Below are 19,912 nucleotides of genomic sequence, written 5' to 3' on the forward strand. Positions count from 1 at the left end.
AGGAGGATTGTTAACCACTGCGCCACCAGAGAAGCCCACGGGGTTTTTTTGGTTTTTGTTTTTTTAAAAAAGGAAGCCACAGGCAACTTTGTCCAGAAAGGCTTTCCGGAGAAAGAACATTTTAACTGCACAGGACAGCGAGGGCAACTAATACAATCAGCCCAAAGGGAAGGCGCCATGTTTCTAAAGGAACGAAAGGAGCGAAGGAGCAGCACCACTTCCTTCCTCTTAGACCAAATATTGTCAAGGGGTCCAGCAGTTAAAAGATTCACTTGAGACAAATTGTAAATGTAGGTCCGATGAGAATGCACCAAATGTTCTCATATCTGGGGTCAGAAATAATGGAATCTGGTTGGCAGAAGAGGTCATTTTGGAGCCACAACACTTAAAAGATGAACAAGGGAAGGGATGTGAGGAGGCAAGACAATGAACTCTGGGTGTCCAAGCAACCCTGGAGAGAGGGGCACAGAATGTGAGAATCAAAAGGCTACGGGCAACAATCTGCTCCAAAATTTTACTAACAGTATTGTCAAAGGGCCTCAGTACCACTGAAGGTCTTTAATTAGATATTTCCACAAACTATCCCCCATCAGTATCCAGTGTAGCCAGGGAATTGACAGTTCAGCCAATGACAGGCATAAAGGCCAGAGAGTAATATGAATTAGAGAATACGGGGAGGAACTTTTCATACCAACAAAAAAGTCATGCTCCTACCTCAGAGCATTTTCCTTTGTAGCCATTCAACCTTCGTTCCATTCTTCGCAACCACTGGATCAAATGTTCTTTGCTGAGACTGTCTAAATTCCCTAGTGAATCTTCGGTCTCACTCTCCATATCAGAGGGTGGATCAAAGGTGGCAGCAGAAGAGTCCAGGTCAAGTCGATTCAGGGACTCTCTAGAAGACGTTCGTACCAAAGACTCTTTAGAGGAAGATCGGAATAGTGATTCCTTCATTGGACTCCGAAACAAAGACTCAACAGAAGGCACCCGGAGTTGGAGCTTCTGTGCAAAAGACTGCATGTCACCTGACTGCAACCAAAACGCATCAGAACATGTGGGTTAAAATACATATTTAGACTTCTATAATTCCCTAATCACCAGCAATAATCTATAGAAAGCTAACACATTTAATTTATATTCCTGACATTTTACACAATACACTGTTTTCTGAAAAACAAGAGACACCTGTTTATTTGTAAAAGGCGCTGGACCTAGAGTCAGAGGACTGGGGTGTAGGTCCCAGGTCTGTCACCGAGCAGTGGAATGACCTTCACTAAGTCACTTCCCTTCAGTTTGCACATCTGTAAAAAGAAGGAAGCCATACTTTCCCAGCCAACCTCACAGGTGTGCTGTGAGATCTCTCCACTAAACTGTAGGACCCTTGGAGGCAGTGGTCATCTATACCACCAGTATATACCCAGTGCCTAAAATGTGGGTATGTACTGTGAAGTGTGAAGTGTGTGGCTGCATCTGGAGTCTGCATGAAGGCCTGCGTAGATTCCTCATTACTCTTTTTGGGCAGAGGGTAATGTTTAGTGAACCCATTTTGCTCAATAACAGAATGCCAGGCAGAGCTGACTAGGGATATCTAACTCTGCTCTAATTACCACTGTCTACCGGCAATAAAAATAAGCATAAAAAAATCATGGAGGACCATTAAAAAGTCTGAGCTAGAGTCCCTCTACACGGATCAGTAAGTCTGATGTTAGAAACAGTGATAAGCAAGAGCTGTTCTCTTACTTAGAATATTAATATTAATAATGATGCATTATTTTGAACAATAGCAATGGAAAATAATATAATTCAATAACCTGCATTATTGTAAGCTGCATTTTTTTGTTCACATGACAGCAGTCAGTATTTCAGGTGTTTCCTAGAAACTCATTCTCATTAGTGCAACAGGGTCACTGCAAGATCTCAAAGATGCCAGGAATGAAATGCTCAGGGGAGACTGAGGTCATGTATAGGCAAAGATTACAGGAAAACAAAAAGATTCTCTTTAATATACAAGAAAAAAAAATCAGACCAGGAATACTTTACTCATAGATTTTAGAGATTTAATAATAGTATTTGGCAAGGTGGGAGTAAGAGGGGCCCACCCCCTGCATATGCACAGATTTATCACAGGACGTTCATGACAGTAAAAAGTGGTAACAACCCAAATGTTCACCACTAGAGGATACATTATATAAACACAATGTATGTAACAAGGTTCAAGACTTACTATTAATGGGAAAACTCAGGTTATAAAATAACACATACACTGTGAACTCATTTTGATTTAACATAGTTACATATACTTATGAATTTGCATGCATGTTTACATAAACACCCTTAGAATCAGGTTGTTAAAGGACAAACACCAAAAGTTAACAGTGAGTGAGTGGGTCTGGGTGGTAAGATTTTAGATGATTTTTATGTTCATTTTTCTATTTTCCTGTACTTCCCAATTTTTTTTTCAAAATGTGCAACTTTTACCTTTATACTGGGGTGGGGTAGAGAAAGTCTTAAGGGAGAGGAGGGACCCTCATGCTCAAAAACTTGAAGAACCATTTTACCGCTATTCCATTACCATCCGCTTCTGACCCATGCAAAAAGTGCTTTTCAGCTCTTATAGACAATTGCCTTAGGACAAACAAGTGAGTTAAGTTTGAATAACACTAGAAACAGTTGTTATTTTAGGGTGAGCCAGGAGGTAATGAACAATTTCAAAGACATGTATTTGCAGAAGCTCATAAACTGAGTAACTGTCACATCTACTCTGCTTGGGAGGTTTTTGGGGGTTTTTTTGCGGTAAGCGGGCCTATCACTGTTGTGGTCTCTCCCGTTGTGGAGCACAGGTTCCGGACGCGCAGGCCCAGCAGCCATGGCTCACGGGCCCAGTCGCTCCGCGGCATGTGGGATCTTCCCAGACCAGGGCACAAACCTGTGTCCCTTGCATCGGCAGGCAGACTCTCAACCACTGCGCCACCAGGGAAGCCCTGCTTGGGAGTTTGAGTGTTGTGATTCAGTCTGTGGGCTGCTGAGTAAGGCTGCCTAAGTTTAAATCCCAGCTCCACCACGATGTTCATGACACCGACCAAGTTACTTAACCTCACTAGTCTTGTTTCCCCCTCTCTAAAATGGGGGTGATAAAAATAATAATGATGGTAATAATAACACCACCCACCTCATATGGATGCCACAAGGACTGAATGAGTTAATATGTACATGCAAATTGCTTACAATGCAGCAACTACTCAATAAACATTAACAATTATCATTATTATTAAAGAAAGAAGACTAAAACAAAACAAAAGACAAACTTACAAATGAGAATGTTATACGCAAGCTTATGTGGCAGACTCTTCTGGTTATAAGATGCAGTAGCTAAGAGCACAGGCTCTGCAGCCAGGCTTCTTGGGCTCAAGTCTCCGGCAATATGACCTTGGGCAAGTTACACAGCCCCTCTGTGCCTCTGTTTCTTCATAAGTTAATTGGGGAAAACAACAGCACTCACCTCGTAGGGCCCTTGTGAGGAGTACTACATTAATACATGTGAAGCACTTAGCATCATGACTGGCTTGAGCTAAACAATCAATAGTATCTATCACCTGATACCCAATCCTCCCTTCTTCCTTTCCACCAGATGCCAGTTTCATGCAGGGTGACAATACAGCCAGGTTAAAACAGTCACCTTCTCAAATACAAATAAAAACCATAATGAGATACTACTACATATCCACCAGGATAGCTAAAATTAAAACTGTGGAAAATTCCAAGTATTGGTGAGGATGTGGAACACTCCATTTCAGAAAACTACCAGTATTTACTAAAACTAAACACACACGTACTCTCCAGACCAGCAATTTCACTACTAAGTATATACACAATAGAAATGTATACATATGTTCAACAAAAGATATACGCTAGAAAGTTTATAGCAGCACTGTTTAAAATAGCGCCAAACCTGAAACCACTGCTGATGCCTATCAATAACAGATGGGGTAAGTCAACTGTCATCTGCTCACTAAAAGAATACTAGACAGCAATGAGAATTAAAGATTTATAGCCACAAGCAAGAATACAGATGAATCTCACTAACATTAACAGAGTTATTAAGCAAAAGAAGCCAGACACAAAAGAATAACCACTAGTGATTCCATTTACATAAAGTCAGAAACAGGCAAAATTAATCTATAGAGTTAGAAGTCAGGATAGTGGTTACCCCTGGTAGGGGGAGGTGAGAGCAGAGAGCAGAAGGGAGCACAAGGGCTTCTGGGGTGCTGGTAATTTCTGTTTCTTGATTTTGGGTGCTGGTTACAAAGTTGTGTTTGGTTTGTGAAAATTCAGTAAATTGTACAAGGAATACATGATACTTTTCTGTATACATTATTACATTGTGATATTACATTTCAATTAAAGGATTTTTTTAAGTTAGCTTTTCCCAGACTCTGTTTCAGCCAGGAGGGGGCCCTGTGCCTAAGTTCAGCCAATAATGTAAACTGTAAGTGGGAATCTAAAGGATGGAACCTTCGGGAGTTCCCTGGTGGTCCAGGGGTTAGGACTCCGTGCTTTTCAGTGCTGGGGCCCGGGTTCAATCCCTGGTCGGGGAACTAAGATCCCACAAGCTGCGCGGTGTGGCCAAAAAAAAAATGGATGGAACCTTCTAGGAGAGATATTATTTTCCTGATAAAAAGGAATATATATGCCTTTTGTCCTGTCAACAATGGAGATGCAATTCCTGGAGGCCAAACTTGTAACTGTGAGGGTGAAAGGCAGTGGGAAGGATGAGAAGGTAAAGGAGGGGGGGACAAGAAGCCAAACAGAGAAGGGTCCTTAATGACTGACTGTCTCTAGCCCTTCTGCTATGTGAAAAACTAAACTCCCATTGGCTCCAACTATTGTCAGGTTTCTGGTACCAAAGACATTCACTGCTTTATAACTCATTTTTTAAAAAGCTGATGGGGGTTAGAGAAGGAGAAATGTATAAATGAAAATAAATGAACACAGAGTTACTTTTAGCTCCTTTCTGTCTCCCCCACTTTACATTGTTTGCATTCCTCCTTTTTATTTCCCCAACAGTGTCAGACTTTTATCCTCTACCAGCTGGATATCTGTAGCAGCCTTCTGTTCTCTTGCCTCAAATCTCTTACCTACCAATCTGCCCCTGCCACATGGTCACCAGGATTGTCTTTCTAAAACATAATTCAGATCATTTCATTCCAATTCCTAAACTGAACTCCCACTAAATCTAAAGTTCAAAATCCTTAGCTGATACTCAAGGTTCCCACTTCCCAAGACCCATTTCTCTGTAAAACCACCCCTTCATGTAACAAAAACTTGAGTTCCAACAGGTAACTTCCTGTTCCCTGAATAAATGCATCCTTGTGTGCCTCTGTACTATCACCCAAACTTTCTCTGCGCATGGAAACTCAGACATCCTTCAAAAGTGAGCTCAAGTTTCTGCTCTTCCAGGAAACCTCAGATTTCACCCATCAGAAACAACCCTTCTCAATGGCCTAAGCACTTTACCAGGACCACTACTGGAGCACATACTGCATTCCGACTCACCATTAGTTACTTACTTGCTGATATAACAACTAACTGAATTGTTTATGCCTTAGAACAACTACAGAGACAATACAGCACCGGGGTTAAGACTCAGACTCTGACCAAAACTCCATGATTTGAATCCCAGTTTTACCATTTATTAGCTTTAGGACCTCTTTGTTTCAATTTCCTCATCTATAAATCAACACTACTCTAGTAGGTTGCTATGAGGATTAAATGAGTAAAAGCATTTAAAATAGTGCCTCATATGCAGGAAGCACTAAATACATTTTCTTATCATTATATCTGCCAACACACCCTCATCCCAGACTTTATGCTCTTTTAGAACAGAATTCATATTCTCTATCTCTGTAGTCTTGCCTCAGTGCTTTCCACGAAGTAGGTAGTTATTACACATTTGTTCAGCTGAACCTTAACCTGGCAATATGCTAATGATGATCTAATGGGAGATCTTTAAATACTCAATGCTTGATCAAAATGATATGTATCACTTTTTACATATAGTATATCTTATTCTAGAATCATCAAAAAGCATTAATACATAATCAATAACACTCAAGAAGAAAAAAATGAAAACATACATCCACAGGATTTCTACAATAACATTCATGATAGTTTTATTCGTAATAGCAGAAAACTGGAAACAGCCCAGGTGTCCATCAATAGGTAAATAACTGCAGAATATTCATTCAAACGAATCCTACACAGCAATAGAAAGGAACAAACTACTGATAACCACAACATGGATGAAATTTCACAAACATAATGCTGAGTGAAAGAAGTCTTCCATAAAAGAGCACATACTTATAAGGTCACTTATATAAAGTTCTAAAATAAGCAAAACTAACGTGTTGTATGGTGGAAAAAAATTACAACACGTTGCCTCTGAGAGGGAAGACCATAAGGGAACTTTCTGGTGTGTTGATAATCTTCTATAACCTGTGCATGGGTTTGGCACATATATTTGTCAAATGTATGTGTCGATGTACAAATCAGTCAATGTACATTTGAGGTTTGTATATTTCATTTTATATAAAATTCACTTCAAAACAGAAATTACAAACACTGAACTCTAGATAATGATATACATACTAAAACATTAGTACTGTGGCCTGCGACTTACTCTGAAAGGCATCAGAAAAATAAAATGGATTGAGGGACGAATAGAGGAATGAATATATGGACAGATTTGTGATTAAAAAAAAAAAAAGTACAGGACTTCCCTGGTGGTCCCTAGTGGTTAAGACTCTGAGCTTCCACTGCAGGGGGCATGGGTTCAATCCCTGGTCAGGGAAGTTCCATGTGCCGTGTAGTGCAGCCAAAAAAAAAAAAGAAAAAAGAAAAGAAAAGTAAAATATCAATGATAGAATCTAGGTGGTAGGTATACACATGTTCACTTTATAAAGTTCTTTCAACTTTTCTGTATGATTGAAATTTATCATAACTGTTGAAAATAAAATTAAAAGCAGTATTCAAAAAATGGCAACAGAAATTTCAAAATTTAATTACACTACTATAATTTCTCTTTTTTAAAAAATTCATAGGGAGTTCCCTGGTGGTCTAGTGGTAAAGAATCCGCCTCCCAATGCAGGAGATGCAGGTTTGATCCCTGGTCGGGGAAGTAAGATCCTACATGCCGCGGGGCAACTAAGCTCGCGTGCCACAACTACTGAGCTCGTGTGCCTCAAGGAGACAGCCCATGTGCCGCAAACTACAGAGCCCACGTGCTCTGGAGCCCACGTGCCACAACTAGAGAGAGAAAAAACCCACACACCACAACTAGAGAGAAGTCTGCGTGCCACAACTAAGACCCGAAGCAGCCAAAAATTAAAATAAATAAATACATTTTAAAAATTGACAGAGGTTGACTTGCTTTTAAAAAAAAATCATAAATGATTTTCAAAACCAGACTTTTTCCTATAGTTAAAAAAAAATAATAGCATATGAGAATGGTCATTTAAATCCCTATGATTTGCTCTATTCAATTTAACAAAATTCTGTTGTTACTTTTTATTGTTTTTACTGAAGTATAGTTGACTTACAATGTTATGTTCATTTCAGGCATAAAACATAGTAATTCGATATTTTTATAGATTACACACCAAAGTTATTATAATATTACTATGTTCCCTGTGCTGTACATTACATCCCTGTAACTTATTTATTTTATAGCTGGAAGTCTGTACCTCTCAATCCCCTTCACCTATATCGCCATCCTCCCCACCCTCCTCAGCTCCGGCAACCACTAGTTTATTCCCATTTTGTTTTAACAGCATATAAACTTAAATGAGGCAATACATGGCAAAAAATTATAGTGGGGTAGACTAATGTTTTTGTCTATCTATGATAATCCCACTATCAATAACTAGCCACTGGTCTTTGGGCAAATAATTTAAAGTTTCATGCCTGATAGCTCATCTATACAATAAGAGGGTAATACTAGATCCTAGATTCATCCTAAACTGCTAAAACACTAAAACTATGATCCAATAAAACTATTTCACAGCTTCTCAGATAAGGATGAATGCTCATACATACCTGTTTTGCAAAATATAGTTTTCTCTATTACATGGTGGTATACACTAATTATTTTCAAATATCTGAGTTTTGTAAGTCTGTTTGAGGTAAAATGTCAACTACCTGCATTCCTTTGGAAATGAATGAATAATCATTTTGATTAGCTGAATTTTCTGTACTGCATTAAACAATTTAAGAGTTAACTATTTAACAGAAATTTTTCTGAGATAGGTATACTGCACTTTTCTGCCTTCTTAAATAAGGACAGTGAGTAACCCTTTTTAATGACATCCCCACCACAATCATTACATTGTGTGCCAAACTCTATTGGTTTACAGAGGATGTTCTACCCAGTAGTAAGGGGGTCACAGGCAGCTACACTTTATAAACTCTTGGGCTTGCTTTTCACCATCTCTTCAACCTTGGTGTCAACTCTGATTTCCTGCTGCCCAACCACAGTAAGCATTCTACCCACTTTGGGGATACCCCCTGTTCCTAATTTGCTAACAACAACCAACAACCAACTTGTCAGAAATTTGTATAAAAGTAAAAAACAGTCTCTGAGTGAAGGTGTCTCCTTGTTATGAGAATTAAATGAGATCATATACATAAAATGCTTAACACTGCCTGACACACAGTAAACTCAATAAACACAATTAACTTCCTGAATATCACCCATGTTTCATTCTTCACCTTAATTAAACTTAAATCTCTCCTGAATTTGATCATAAAGCTGGTTATCTAATTAATTCTAATTAACATTCCTTCAAGATCACTAGATCTGTCCAGTACCATTTAAATTGGTGCCTCCCAATATTTTACCCCTACCTCAAGGCACTAATAGAAAATGATTTATCTGTAGAGGACTTAGGGGATGCTGCTCAAAGCCCAGGGACGTGGACTATGCCCAGAGCCTGACCGGCCTCCCTGAAAAGAATGAGACTCTCAGCTCACAGGTAACCTTTTCATGGAGTTTGGAAAGTTAGACAATACTTTAGAATGTTTAATCTACATGATTTAGTTCAGAAATTGCCCATGTTCCTGCTCCAGGTTCACAGAATCAGAAATGTTATTGCTCTACACAGAGACTGTTGAGAACAGCCAGGTTAATGATAATAATAATCACTAAAGCCAAAGAAAATAAATGTTCATCTCAGACAATGCTATCATTAAGATTTTTTTTAATGAATTTCTTTCTTTCTTTCTTTTTTGGAAGGAGTCAAAAGGAAGTTACATGAGCCCCACTCTCCAAATAACTTTTTAAAATCAAAGATAAACTAAATTCTCTAGTAGTAAGATATTCTGCATTAGAACAAACTTTAAAAGAAATCCCATTTTCTTCACATCTCCCTTCTAGAATATGTAACTCAACATGTCTTTCAAAATGACTTACTCCATAATTTTTACTATAAAATCAGTCTTTTTTCCTGAAGTTTTCTCTTCAGTGCCATTAGTTTTTTAAATGAGTAATAATGGAATCTTACATGACTGGTATATATATACATGTATTGCTTTCATTTTAAACTTTTTCCAAGAAACCATCAACAAACCTGGATTTACCATAGACATTGTATCAATGTTCAGACATCACTGTTTCAATGTAAAGTCAAATGCTAATAATACTGATTGACTGACATCCTGAAATGACTTGCTATTTCTTTTAAGTAACATTAATAACAGACCTGAGGAGTTGTGGGTTCACTTCCATTAACACTGTCGGGAGATTTCATGGCTTGGATAGATGCATTCTAAGAAAAAGAAAGAAACATTGTAAAGAAAGGATCAGAAAACTAAAATTTTAAAACTGTTAAGAACAAAGAAAGGCCAAGTACCAAAACCTATTAGATACATTTATCTGTTAAACAAAATTAGTAATTGTTCACTTATTAGAATTTTTCATGCAAGGCAAAACTAGTATGGTAAGTATTTTAGAAAATTCATTTTGCTATTAATATCTGTAACCAAATAGCAAAGATTAGTATGCAGCCAAATTTATTTCAAGCTAATCACATACCTCTCCCCATTACAATCTCCCCAGCTTTTTCCCTCAATATGAAGTTAACATCAGGGATTCAATTAGCAAAACTCATTCAAGTAGAAAACTATCCAGAAAAAGTAACGTCAATTGTTCCTTACAGTAAAATAATATTTAAAGTTATTTGGGCTAAGCTCTGAAAAATATCTTGGCAGCAAGAAATGGAAATGCCTCATTCATTTGAAGCCAGCAGTCTAAATGAAATTGTTATGACAATTTTCAGAAAAACTTATAATTAAAAATAATTTCTTCTACATATGAAAGCTTTTTGTTTTCTTTTGTTGGTATGACAAACGCTCCAAGTTACACAACATTCTACTTGACTATACTATACCGGCATGAGTTCCATAATGGATGATATTCTTCAAGATTCAAAATTCTACATTGCATTCATAATATACTAAGTGTCTAACTAAAATTAAAGCTATAGAAGCAGCTCATGATAAAATAACTTCCATGTTTTAAACAAAAGCATTCAACGAAATACTAGCCACTATGTTTCAGTAACTTGAAAGTACATTTCCCCTGCAACTCTAGGGCTAACCAAGAAAGGGTCAAATATATGACTCTTCTTATTCTTAAATACAAGTGGAGAAGGCACTCAGCTTTGCAAAAGTGTTCTCAAATTTTTGAACTCTCATTAGGTATCTGATACTAAGAAATAATTTTAGGTGTGATAAATGTATTGTGGTTATATATTTTTAGCCTTTATCTTTTAGAAATATATACCAAAATACTTAGATAAGATATCTGAAATTTGCTTCAAATAATCCCACAGGAATGGGCAGAGGGTATCTGCATGTGTGGGGAGGGTGGGAGTGGTGTGGTTAGAGAGGTATGGGGGGATGGTAATAAGATGGCCATGACTTATTAATTGTTGACACTGGATAATGGATACTGGGGAAGGGGGAAGAAATCTTATGTGACTCATTACTATTTTCACTCTTGCAATACATTTGAATTTTTTCCTCATAAAAGTTTAAATACCTTCTCCCTCTGACATAAAAAGTTATCAAATTTTATCAGTCCAAAACACTTCCTTAAAGTTAAATAGGGGAGAACGGTTGGGGAAACATAGGAATTAACTTTTATCTTCCTGCTCTCTGCCATTTCAAAGAATTAGAAGTCGTATATATGGCATATTATTTGTGTAGCATCATAATTAATGCTTTCCAGCCCTAAAAATATCCTACACTACACACTATAAAATAAAAAAACATACTTCAGAGAAATCAGCAAGTCTCTCCGCCACGCAGTATACCGAAAAGTAAGTTACTGTTAAATTATGGAGAAAGCAAATGAAAGGGCTCCATAAAATATTTAGGTTAGGAAGAAGAGTGGCAAGAAAGTCCATATTCTATTTTAAGTAAATTACTTGACACATGATTGTGGTCCATACAAAAAAAGCTATTCTACAATTGTCTGCAATATCACCCTACCAAACAAACAGCATAACATCTTAAAACTTTTCATCTCTGCATCTATATTTCAATTTACTTGTTATACCATATACCTAAATAAATGCAAGCTAAGGAAAGTATTGGCCTCTGTTACCATGTAAATCTAAGTTAAGAATCTCTAGAAACAAAATTATAGATTTTATCACTACCTGTAATGCCTTCTCCATTTCTGCCCAGCAAATTCTTATTTGTCTTTCAACTTTCAAATGCCCCTTATTTTGTGAAGCTTCATATGGCTGGCCTGAGGGGCTAACACATTTCCTATGCCTGTATTTTCTTCTATGAAGACTTAATTCCTTTGCATTGTTAAGTGTATTCTGACATCTTTGTCTCCATACTAAACTATAAACGCTCGGAGGGCAGGAACCCTACATTTTGCCTGACTGTAGTAGAGGCTCAGTAATTGCTTGTTAAATCTTTATACAGTTACTTCCTTCAGTGTAAGGAGACTTCTGAAGGCCTTCCCCAAGAAAGAAGCCTAAAGAACTAGCTCAACACATGTCACTACTCAGTCACCAACACTTTCTCCTGGAGGCAATTCTTAGATAACAGGAAAACGTTTCTAAAGTGCATTTAACTTAAAAGCACACACAGGTTCCCTGCCAGATTTGTCTTCAATTATGGTGTTTTGTGTATGTGTGGGTTTATTTTTTTGTTTTTTGTTTGTTTGTTTTTAATTTTCGGCCACACTGCGTGGCTCACATGATCTTAGTTCCCCGACCAGGGACGGAACCCCGTGCCCACAGCAGTGAAAGCGCTGAGTCCTAACCACTGGACCGCCAGGGAATTCCCTTCAATTACGTTTTGTTCAGTCTTTCAACAACTACTTTTGACTACCGAGCACTAAGGATACAGCAACTTTTAGAATTTGGGGTAAAGAGAGGCATTTTTCCAAAAACTGAATTAAGGAAAAGTCAGCAATTGGTGAAATAAAATAATGAATTAGACGCTCACTAAATTTTTATTCTACTATAGGTTACGCTATGGTTTTATGTGAGGAGAAATAAGTTTTTATCTGAACAAAATTTAAATAAGATTAATGTAGACTTTCAGCCTACTTAAATTATTTTAAATAGTTCTAAAGCCTCCATTCTAAAATTCTTAGCATTTGTCACAGTAGGATAGGCACTCAATACAAATCATTTTATGTTCTAACGGAAGTGGGCCTGAGAGAAGCTCTTTTTTGTTGTGGTTTTTTAAGGCTCTATTACTACTACATGAAGTGTAATATCCTTTTATGTTTTTAAAATAAGTTGGTAAGTTATCTCTAACTGGGACTCCTGTCTCCCTCTCAAACCAGTATTGAAAACAGTGAGGTGTTAGAGACCACTATACCTGAGAGCCAAGCTAAGGCATTATGAGAACTCTGAGCTGCTTCCTTTTCTAAAACCAAGTTTAGAATGTAATATAAGACTGATACTGGCCATATGCAGAACAAGTCTTTACTGGCTGCATGGATAAATACAGAAGTGTTCTAACTTCATTACTAGCCACTTAATAAATTAAACCAATTCTCACTGTTTAAAAAAACCCCAATCCCATTTCAGTCGGTGTCCATTCTAACAACAAAAGCATCCTTACTAGGCAATCAAACATCTCTAAGTTTTAATTTGCTAAATTAAGAACTCAGATACTTTATGAAGTAAGTCTACCTTCCCCAAGTGAAATTATCAATATATACAAGATTCAAAATTGTATGAATTCACTCAGTTGAAAAACAAACAGGTAACTATTTCCTTTCAAATGTTTAATACACAGAAAACTGGTACTCTCCCAAAATAAGATGCAATTACTTGTTACAGTAGACTCCACCTGCCTACTCAATGTTGTTTAATTATGGATTTACATAAAATGCATTTTTCTTTCCTAAAAATGTGAGTCAAGTCTCAAAATATTCTTGGCCTCCTACCAACAGAGATTCCTAGCAATGCATACCTCTTTTAGTTAATGAGCAAACATTCCCTAGGGAGAAAACTTAAGCGTTTAGACCAAGTGAAAGTATTCTTCACTACATTAAGGAAAACAGTGTTATTTTGTTGCTGTTAAAAAGCTAGCAAAAAACACACCAGCCATCAGAATTCAGCAATTTACTCTCTGATTTTTTTAGAGGGAGGTTAGCAACAGGGCACTGAAGATGCTTTGAGAGATGGTAAGTGACAAGCAATGTGAGATGTGCTTCTAGAATTACCAAATTACTTTGCTTCCCCACAAAGGGAATGCAGAAAGCGGTGGAAGGACTCACCACACCGTCAGTCTGGGTTTTAGGCTGCTTGGAGGAATCCAAAGCAAAGATAGTATACTCAGAGAGAAAAGCAGGCTCTGCTATCATCCCGGCTAGGAGCTGTCTCATTCAGTGTAATGAGCAGAGGTATAAAAATAAAACAAAGGATGAAAGACAAATCATAAGGGAATGTTGCAAAGTGTTCTCACCGCACAGCACACACAACGCTATAATGGCCTTGTGCTACCACCACTGCTGCCACCCATCACTCCACCCATAGAAACAGTAAGTTGCTGGGAAAGGTCAGGAAGGGAGATGAGGTGAGCTGTTTTGGATCTCAAAACTCAACTTTAAACAACTTGCTTATTGGCATACAAATGATATATGCAACAGGCACCACAGCACACAGCACATCTGGCAATTCAGTATGACAACCTATACCAGTAAGAACAATACATGGTAAAGAACACAAAGCCTTAGTATAACAAATATTGAGCCACTCATTTTTATATATTCAAAAAGACAGCATGGAAATTTATGGGGAGTATAAACACATAAAACTTTAAATAATCATTTATTTCTACTTATATACAAATACAGTTTTCTCCAATACACACAGAAGAAACTTTTGAAACAAATTTATAATAAGTTTTAAGGATAAATTCTATTATACTAGGTCTTTTGATATATATTCTCTTCTGAGCTTCAATTTTCTTTCAGAAACTGTATACTATACACCAAAATACTAGCTATCATGAATTAGATGTATAAGAAATTATAATTAAAATGAACTTTTTCATGGTGGGGGTTACACAAACATACATATGTAATAAAACTGCATAAAACTACACACACACACACACACACACACATATAAAACAGGTGAAATTTGAATAAGCTCTGTGGATGTCACAGAGGTTACCAATGTCAATTTCCTTGTTTTTTTTTTTTTTTTTTGTGGTACGCGGGCCTCTCACTGTTGTGGCCTCTCCCGTTGCGGAGCACAGGCTCCGGACGCACAGGCTCAGCGGCCATGGCTCACGGGCCCAGCCGCTCCGCGGCATGTGGGATCTTCCCGGACCGGGGCACGAACCCGTGTCCCCTGCATCGGCAGGCGGACTCTCAACCACTGCGCCACCAGGGAAGCCCCAATTTCCTTGTTTTGATAGGGTACTATAGTCATATAAGATGTTACCTTTGGGAGAAACTGGATAAAGGGTACACAGAGCCTCCCTAAAAAGAAATTTTTTAACCTCCCATGAATCTGATTATTTCAAAATAAAAACTTTAAAAAACAGAAGTTTTGAAACATTAACTTAGCAGTTAATGTATGTTATTATATAATATATAACGAAGAATTATGTCATAAAATAAATGTCTGCAAAAGTTTAAAAACTTACACTTTTCATCTCAGTGCTCTAGAGTTATGGATGACTAGAGCCGTCACTAACTCTTCATCTGGTCCTACATTAGAGGCCACCTTACAGATGAGACAAAATTTTTTTTAAAGTCTTTTTTGGTTATGTTAATAACTGGTACTCTTTGGGTAGGATTCAAGAATTGATCTTACACTAAACCCTAAAATTTAGTGTCAGTAGTATACTAAAATACACTAGATGCCTGTTTGGCTCTAGGGTATCATATAAAGTTTCCACTCCTGCTGAAAATCTTACTCTCCCAGAAACTCAGAAAGGTCATCTTTTGAGTGGATGTTATCTTAAGTTAAATGCTATACAAATTCACTCTTCTTAGGTTTCCAAAGTTAATTTTTGAAATGAAGTCACTCTTCATATCACATAAGAAAATAATTTAAAATTTCACAGTTAAGAGTAGATTTGGGGCTTCCCTCATGGCGCAGTGGTTAAGAATCTGCCTGTCAATGCAGGGGACACGGGTTCGAGCCCTGGTCCGGGAAGATCCCATATGCCACGGAGCAACTAAGCCTGTGTGCCACAATTACTGAGCCTGCGCTCTAGAGCTTGCGAGTCAAAACTACTGAGCCCAAGTGCCACACTACTGAAGCCCGCATGCCTAGAGCCCATGCTCCACAACAAGAGAAGCCACCACAATGAGGAGCCCGCACACTGCAACGAAGAGTAGCCCCCACTCACCGCAACTAGAGAAAGCCTGCGCGCAGCAACAAAGACCCAACACAGACAAAAATAAAAATAAATAAAATAAATAAATCTATTTTTTTTAAAAAAAGTAGATTTGGAATTTTAAGAGAAAAACACAAAAGCTGTATAGAAACCAGTATAGAAACACATGCTGACCAAACATTTCAAAAGAAAGTGCTACCAAACAACGATTTACATTCCATGCCATAGCCCAAGTAAAAAAGCAAAGTATGTCCAAATTAGTTTCCGTTGACAGCTATTTCAAAGCCTAAGGAGGCTTCCTCCCCACTTGTGGTCCTTGTCATTTGCTTCTTATGCCTATCAAAGTCTCCCAAGATTCAGTTCTCAAATATCCTCAATAAGTCTGTCTCAACTCTTTCAAACTGTTGAAATTCTAATTCAAATCTGCTAAGAATTTAATTCGCCTCTTCTGTGTGGTCCCATCAGTTGAACTAACACTGACTAAAGTTTTATGTATCTCAACATTCATGACGACTACCTAAAACTCCGATCAGATATGTGTTGAAAGCTTTCAATCTATCCTCCATGTCTCTTACTCTTAGATAATTATCTACCTCTATCTCTGTGTTTTTGGTGGGATTACTCAGTATTCTTTTCAAACTCCCTAATTTTCCCTTGAACTGGGACCAGTCTGAGTTTTATTCTGATTTACATTCTTATATCATTTTTTTTTATTTCCAGGATTTCTAATAGGTTCTTTTTCATATCTACCTAGTCTATTTTTTGGCCTGTTTTTTCCCCACAATTCTCTGTTCTTTTTAAGAAAACTATTACTTCATTTATCCTACTGAAAATACTTGTTTCAAAGTCTTATCCAGACTGCCCTTTTAATTATTCTAATTTCACCTGGAATAAATTGATATCCCAATTCCTATTTTTATTGGCTGTCTTCTTAGCATTTATTTTAGCATTTTCATTTACAGGCTTATTTTGAGGAAGGTATTTTCCTTCTCCTTCCTGCTGTGCTCATCCCTCCTTACCCAGTCAATCTGATTCCCTGGGCCCCAGTTTGGGTTTCCTGCCCTATCACAACACAGAGGTTATCACAGATTCAGTCACTAAGCTGATGCGAGGTTTGGTTCAGTTGTTGGTCATGAAGCCTCCCTAGAGACAGCAGCTTCTCACAATGGGCCACAGAGAGCTCTATGCATCAGCTGGGAAACGCTTTTTCCAACCTCCTTTCACCAGTGCCATGAGCCCCACTTTAGCCTCTGGCTTGCAGCACTCAATCAAACTCTGGCAGCACAGAACCCTCCCAGTCCTTCTCAACCAGAGTTCAAAGAGAAAATTAAGTCTAAAGCCAGCAGAAAGGCATCTGCTACCTAGCATCCACTGTATGTAATGAATTAATATGTCTCCTATGTACTAATGTACCTCCTATTAGGAGAGGGACCCTAAAAAGTTTAGTATCTTTTAGTATCTCTGCCTTGAAGAGAAGAGGTCCTGTTTCTATCTTCACAGACACTGTTATATATAGCTATTAGTAGCAACACCTACTTTTTTGAGTCAAATTCACTTCCTTATTATTTGCAATAATGTATACCTTAAGAAGTACACAATATACTCAGTAGAAGATACAAGAAAAAAACTGCCTATAGTAGCAGCAGGTGAGAAAATATGCAGTACAGACTGTGGTTAAATCATTTTGACCAAATCGAAGGTCATGAATTAAGGCCCTATTTTGTCTATATGGATATTTCCACTATACATAAAGTTAAAGACATACAAAGCCATTAAACAAAAAAGATAGCAAAAAAGGACTGATGAGCACTGAAAAGACCAAGGCTATATAAAGATGGCAAAAAACAGATATCAGGCCAGAAAACCAGGAAAGTAACAAAACAGATTCAAGTAATTTCTGCTAAGTCCCAGGGCATCTGGGACTTGAGAAAAATAAGTCATCAAAGATCAGCATGCCACTCCAATCCTGAGAATGCGCGCTACACTCATCAAGAAAGTGGAATCAAACACTGGTTCATATTTTGTTTGACAGAGTAAAATAAAAAGAGAGAAGATTCATATTATATTACTAATATCAGGAATAAAAGAGGAAAAATTACTACTGCATTCACAGAAATAAAAAGGATTATAAGGCAATGCTACAAACAACTGTATGCCAACAAACTGGACAACATGGATGACACAGACAAATTCCTAGACAGACACATATTACCAAAACTGATGCAGGGAGGAACAGAAAATATCAACAGAACTATAAAAAATGAAGAGATTGATGAGGGTATTGAGGCTGTGCCTAGGATCCCCAGGAAAGAGTACCAGGTCAACTGGACAGATCAGCCATCTGTGCAGGATGAAAGAGCGCCACAGAGCCGCAGACCTCAGGGTCAGTGCACATCACCCTACTCTCCTTTGCCTTTAACGTCTACAATCATATAGATGATTTTTTACAGCCCTATAAGGAAGCCTGAGACACTGCAATCAAAGACAGACTTATTTAGATTTACATATAATATTTACTAATATGGGAAAATAGACATTAGGATTTTCAGCAATAGCTGAAAAAAGGTAAAACATTTAATTGATGGAAATATCAACTTAATGAAACCACTCTACTTCCCAAGCATTCTAGATTACATAGACTTTACTGTACCTACTGGAGAGATGGGACAAATATTTATAATTTGAATTAAACTTCCACATTTTGTTAAAAATAAACTTAAAACTAAAAGTGAGGATCCCATCACTGACAGAGTATCTTCCATCTTAGAGGTTTAACAAGATGAAAAACCTGGGGCTGGGGGTGGGGGGGGGTGCGGCATGGTGACTAACAATTTTTTTCTATTTTTTGCAACAGGAAAAAGAAATTATATTTTCATTGACTTGTTTTGTAAATCTGGATTTTTACATTAGGTTAAGATGATACATCTGTATTTACCATTTACCTTAAGGTGGATTATGGTACAAGATGGATCTGTCTTAGACTTTATCCATCAAGCTTTTAAATTTTTTTTAACATCTTTATTGGAGTATAATTGCTTTACAATGGTGTGTCAGTTTCTGCTGTATAACTAGGTGAATCAGCTATACATATACATATATCCCCATATCTCCTCCCTCTTGCATCTCCCTCCCACCCTCCCTATCCTACCCCTCTTGGTGGTGCACACAAAGCACCGAGCTGATCTCCCTGTGCTATGCGGCTGCTTCCCACTAGCTATCTATTTTACGTTTGGTAGTGTATATAAGTCCATGCCACTCTCACTTTGTCCCAGCTTACCCTTCCCCCTCCTCATGTCCTCAGGTCCATTCTCTATAACAAGATAATTTTATGTAATGTCCTTTATAAGTTAATCATGAAATTTCAAAGTCCTTTATTTATTGTAAAATAAGTTGAACTAAAGTTTACATTTCACTTTGTGGTCAAAAACATCTTTTAGAGTTGTTAGAAAATGCTTAACAAGCAAGGAGACGGGGCTTCCCTGGTGGCGCAGTGGTTGAGAATCTGCCTGCCAATGCAGGGGACACGGGTTCGAGCCCTGGTCTGGGAGGGTCCCATGTGCCGCAGAGCAACTGAGCCCGTGAGCCACAACTACTGAGCCTGCACGTCTGGAGCCTGTGCTCCGCAGCAAGAGAGGCCGCGATAGTGAGAGGCCCCCGCTTGCCGCAGCTGGGGAAAGCCCTCGCACAGAAACGAAGACCCAACCCAGCCATAAATTAATTAATTAATTTAAAAAAAAAAAAAAAGCAAGGAGACGAAGTGATGATACTGCTTTGGCTTTCAATCCAAAACCATTCCTTAAACTATACCTATAAGCAGAGGACCTTTAGTATTGAAATTTGGGAAGAAATAAAAACTAACCTTTAGCTTACTTAGCCTGCTGTAAAAGAATGCACAAACCACCCCTTTCAGAAAGGATTATTTTGTAAAGATATATTCAATTTTAATGTTTTAAAGCATCCTAGATAAATCTTTTTTAAAAAGCAATAGTAGCAATCAACAAGTTGTTTTCAAGGTTTCTACTATATT

The 19,912-nt window shown here is 37.8% G+C and overlaps 1 protein-coding gene across 4 annotated transcripts in view; it reads right to left on the reverse strand.

Annotated features, from left to right (window-relative positions):
• The window catches only part of GOLGA4 (golgin A4), a 105,917-nt gene that overhangs the window by 65,688 nt on the left and 20,317 nt on the right, over window positions 1-19,912 (reverse strand). For 3 of the 4 annotated variants that reach the window (XM_082848451.1, XM_082848450.1, XM_082848449.1), the window contains exons 3-5: window positions 13,808-13,906; window positions 9,753-9,818; window positions 715-1,029 (exon numbers count right to left, since the gene is read on the reverse strand). In XM_082848451.1, coding sequence (XP_082704577.1) covers window positions 715-1,029; window positions 9,753-9,818; window positions 13,808-13,906 — 480 coding nt within the window. The remainder of the gene's footprint in view (window positions 1-714; window positions 1,030-9,752; window positions 9,819-13,807; window positions 13,907-19,912) is intronic. The other variant, XM_082848452.1, reaches the window with a different exon arrangement.

Source organism: Leucopleurus acutus (genome assembly GCF_964270905.1).
Source record: "Leucopleurus acutus genome assembly, chromosome: 10".
In the NCBI taxonomy this organism is placed as follows: Eukaryota; Metazoa; Chordata; class Mammalia; order Artiodactyla; family Delphinidae; genus Leucopleurus; species Leucopleurus acutus.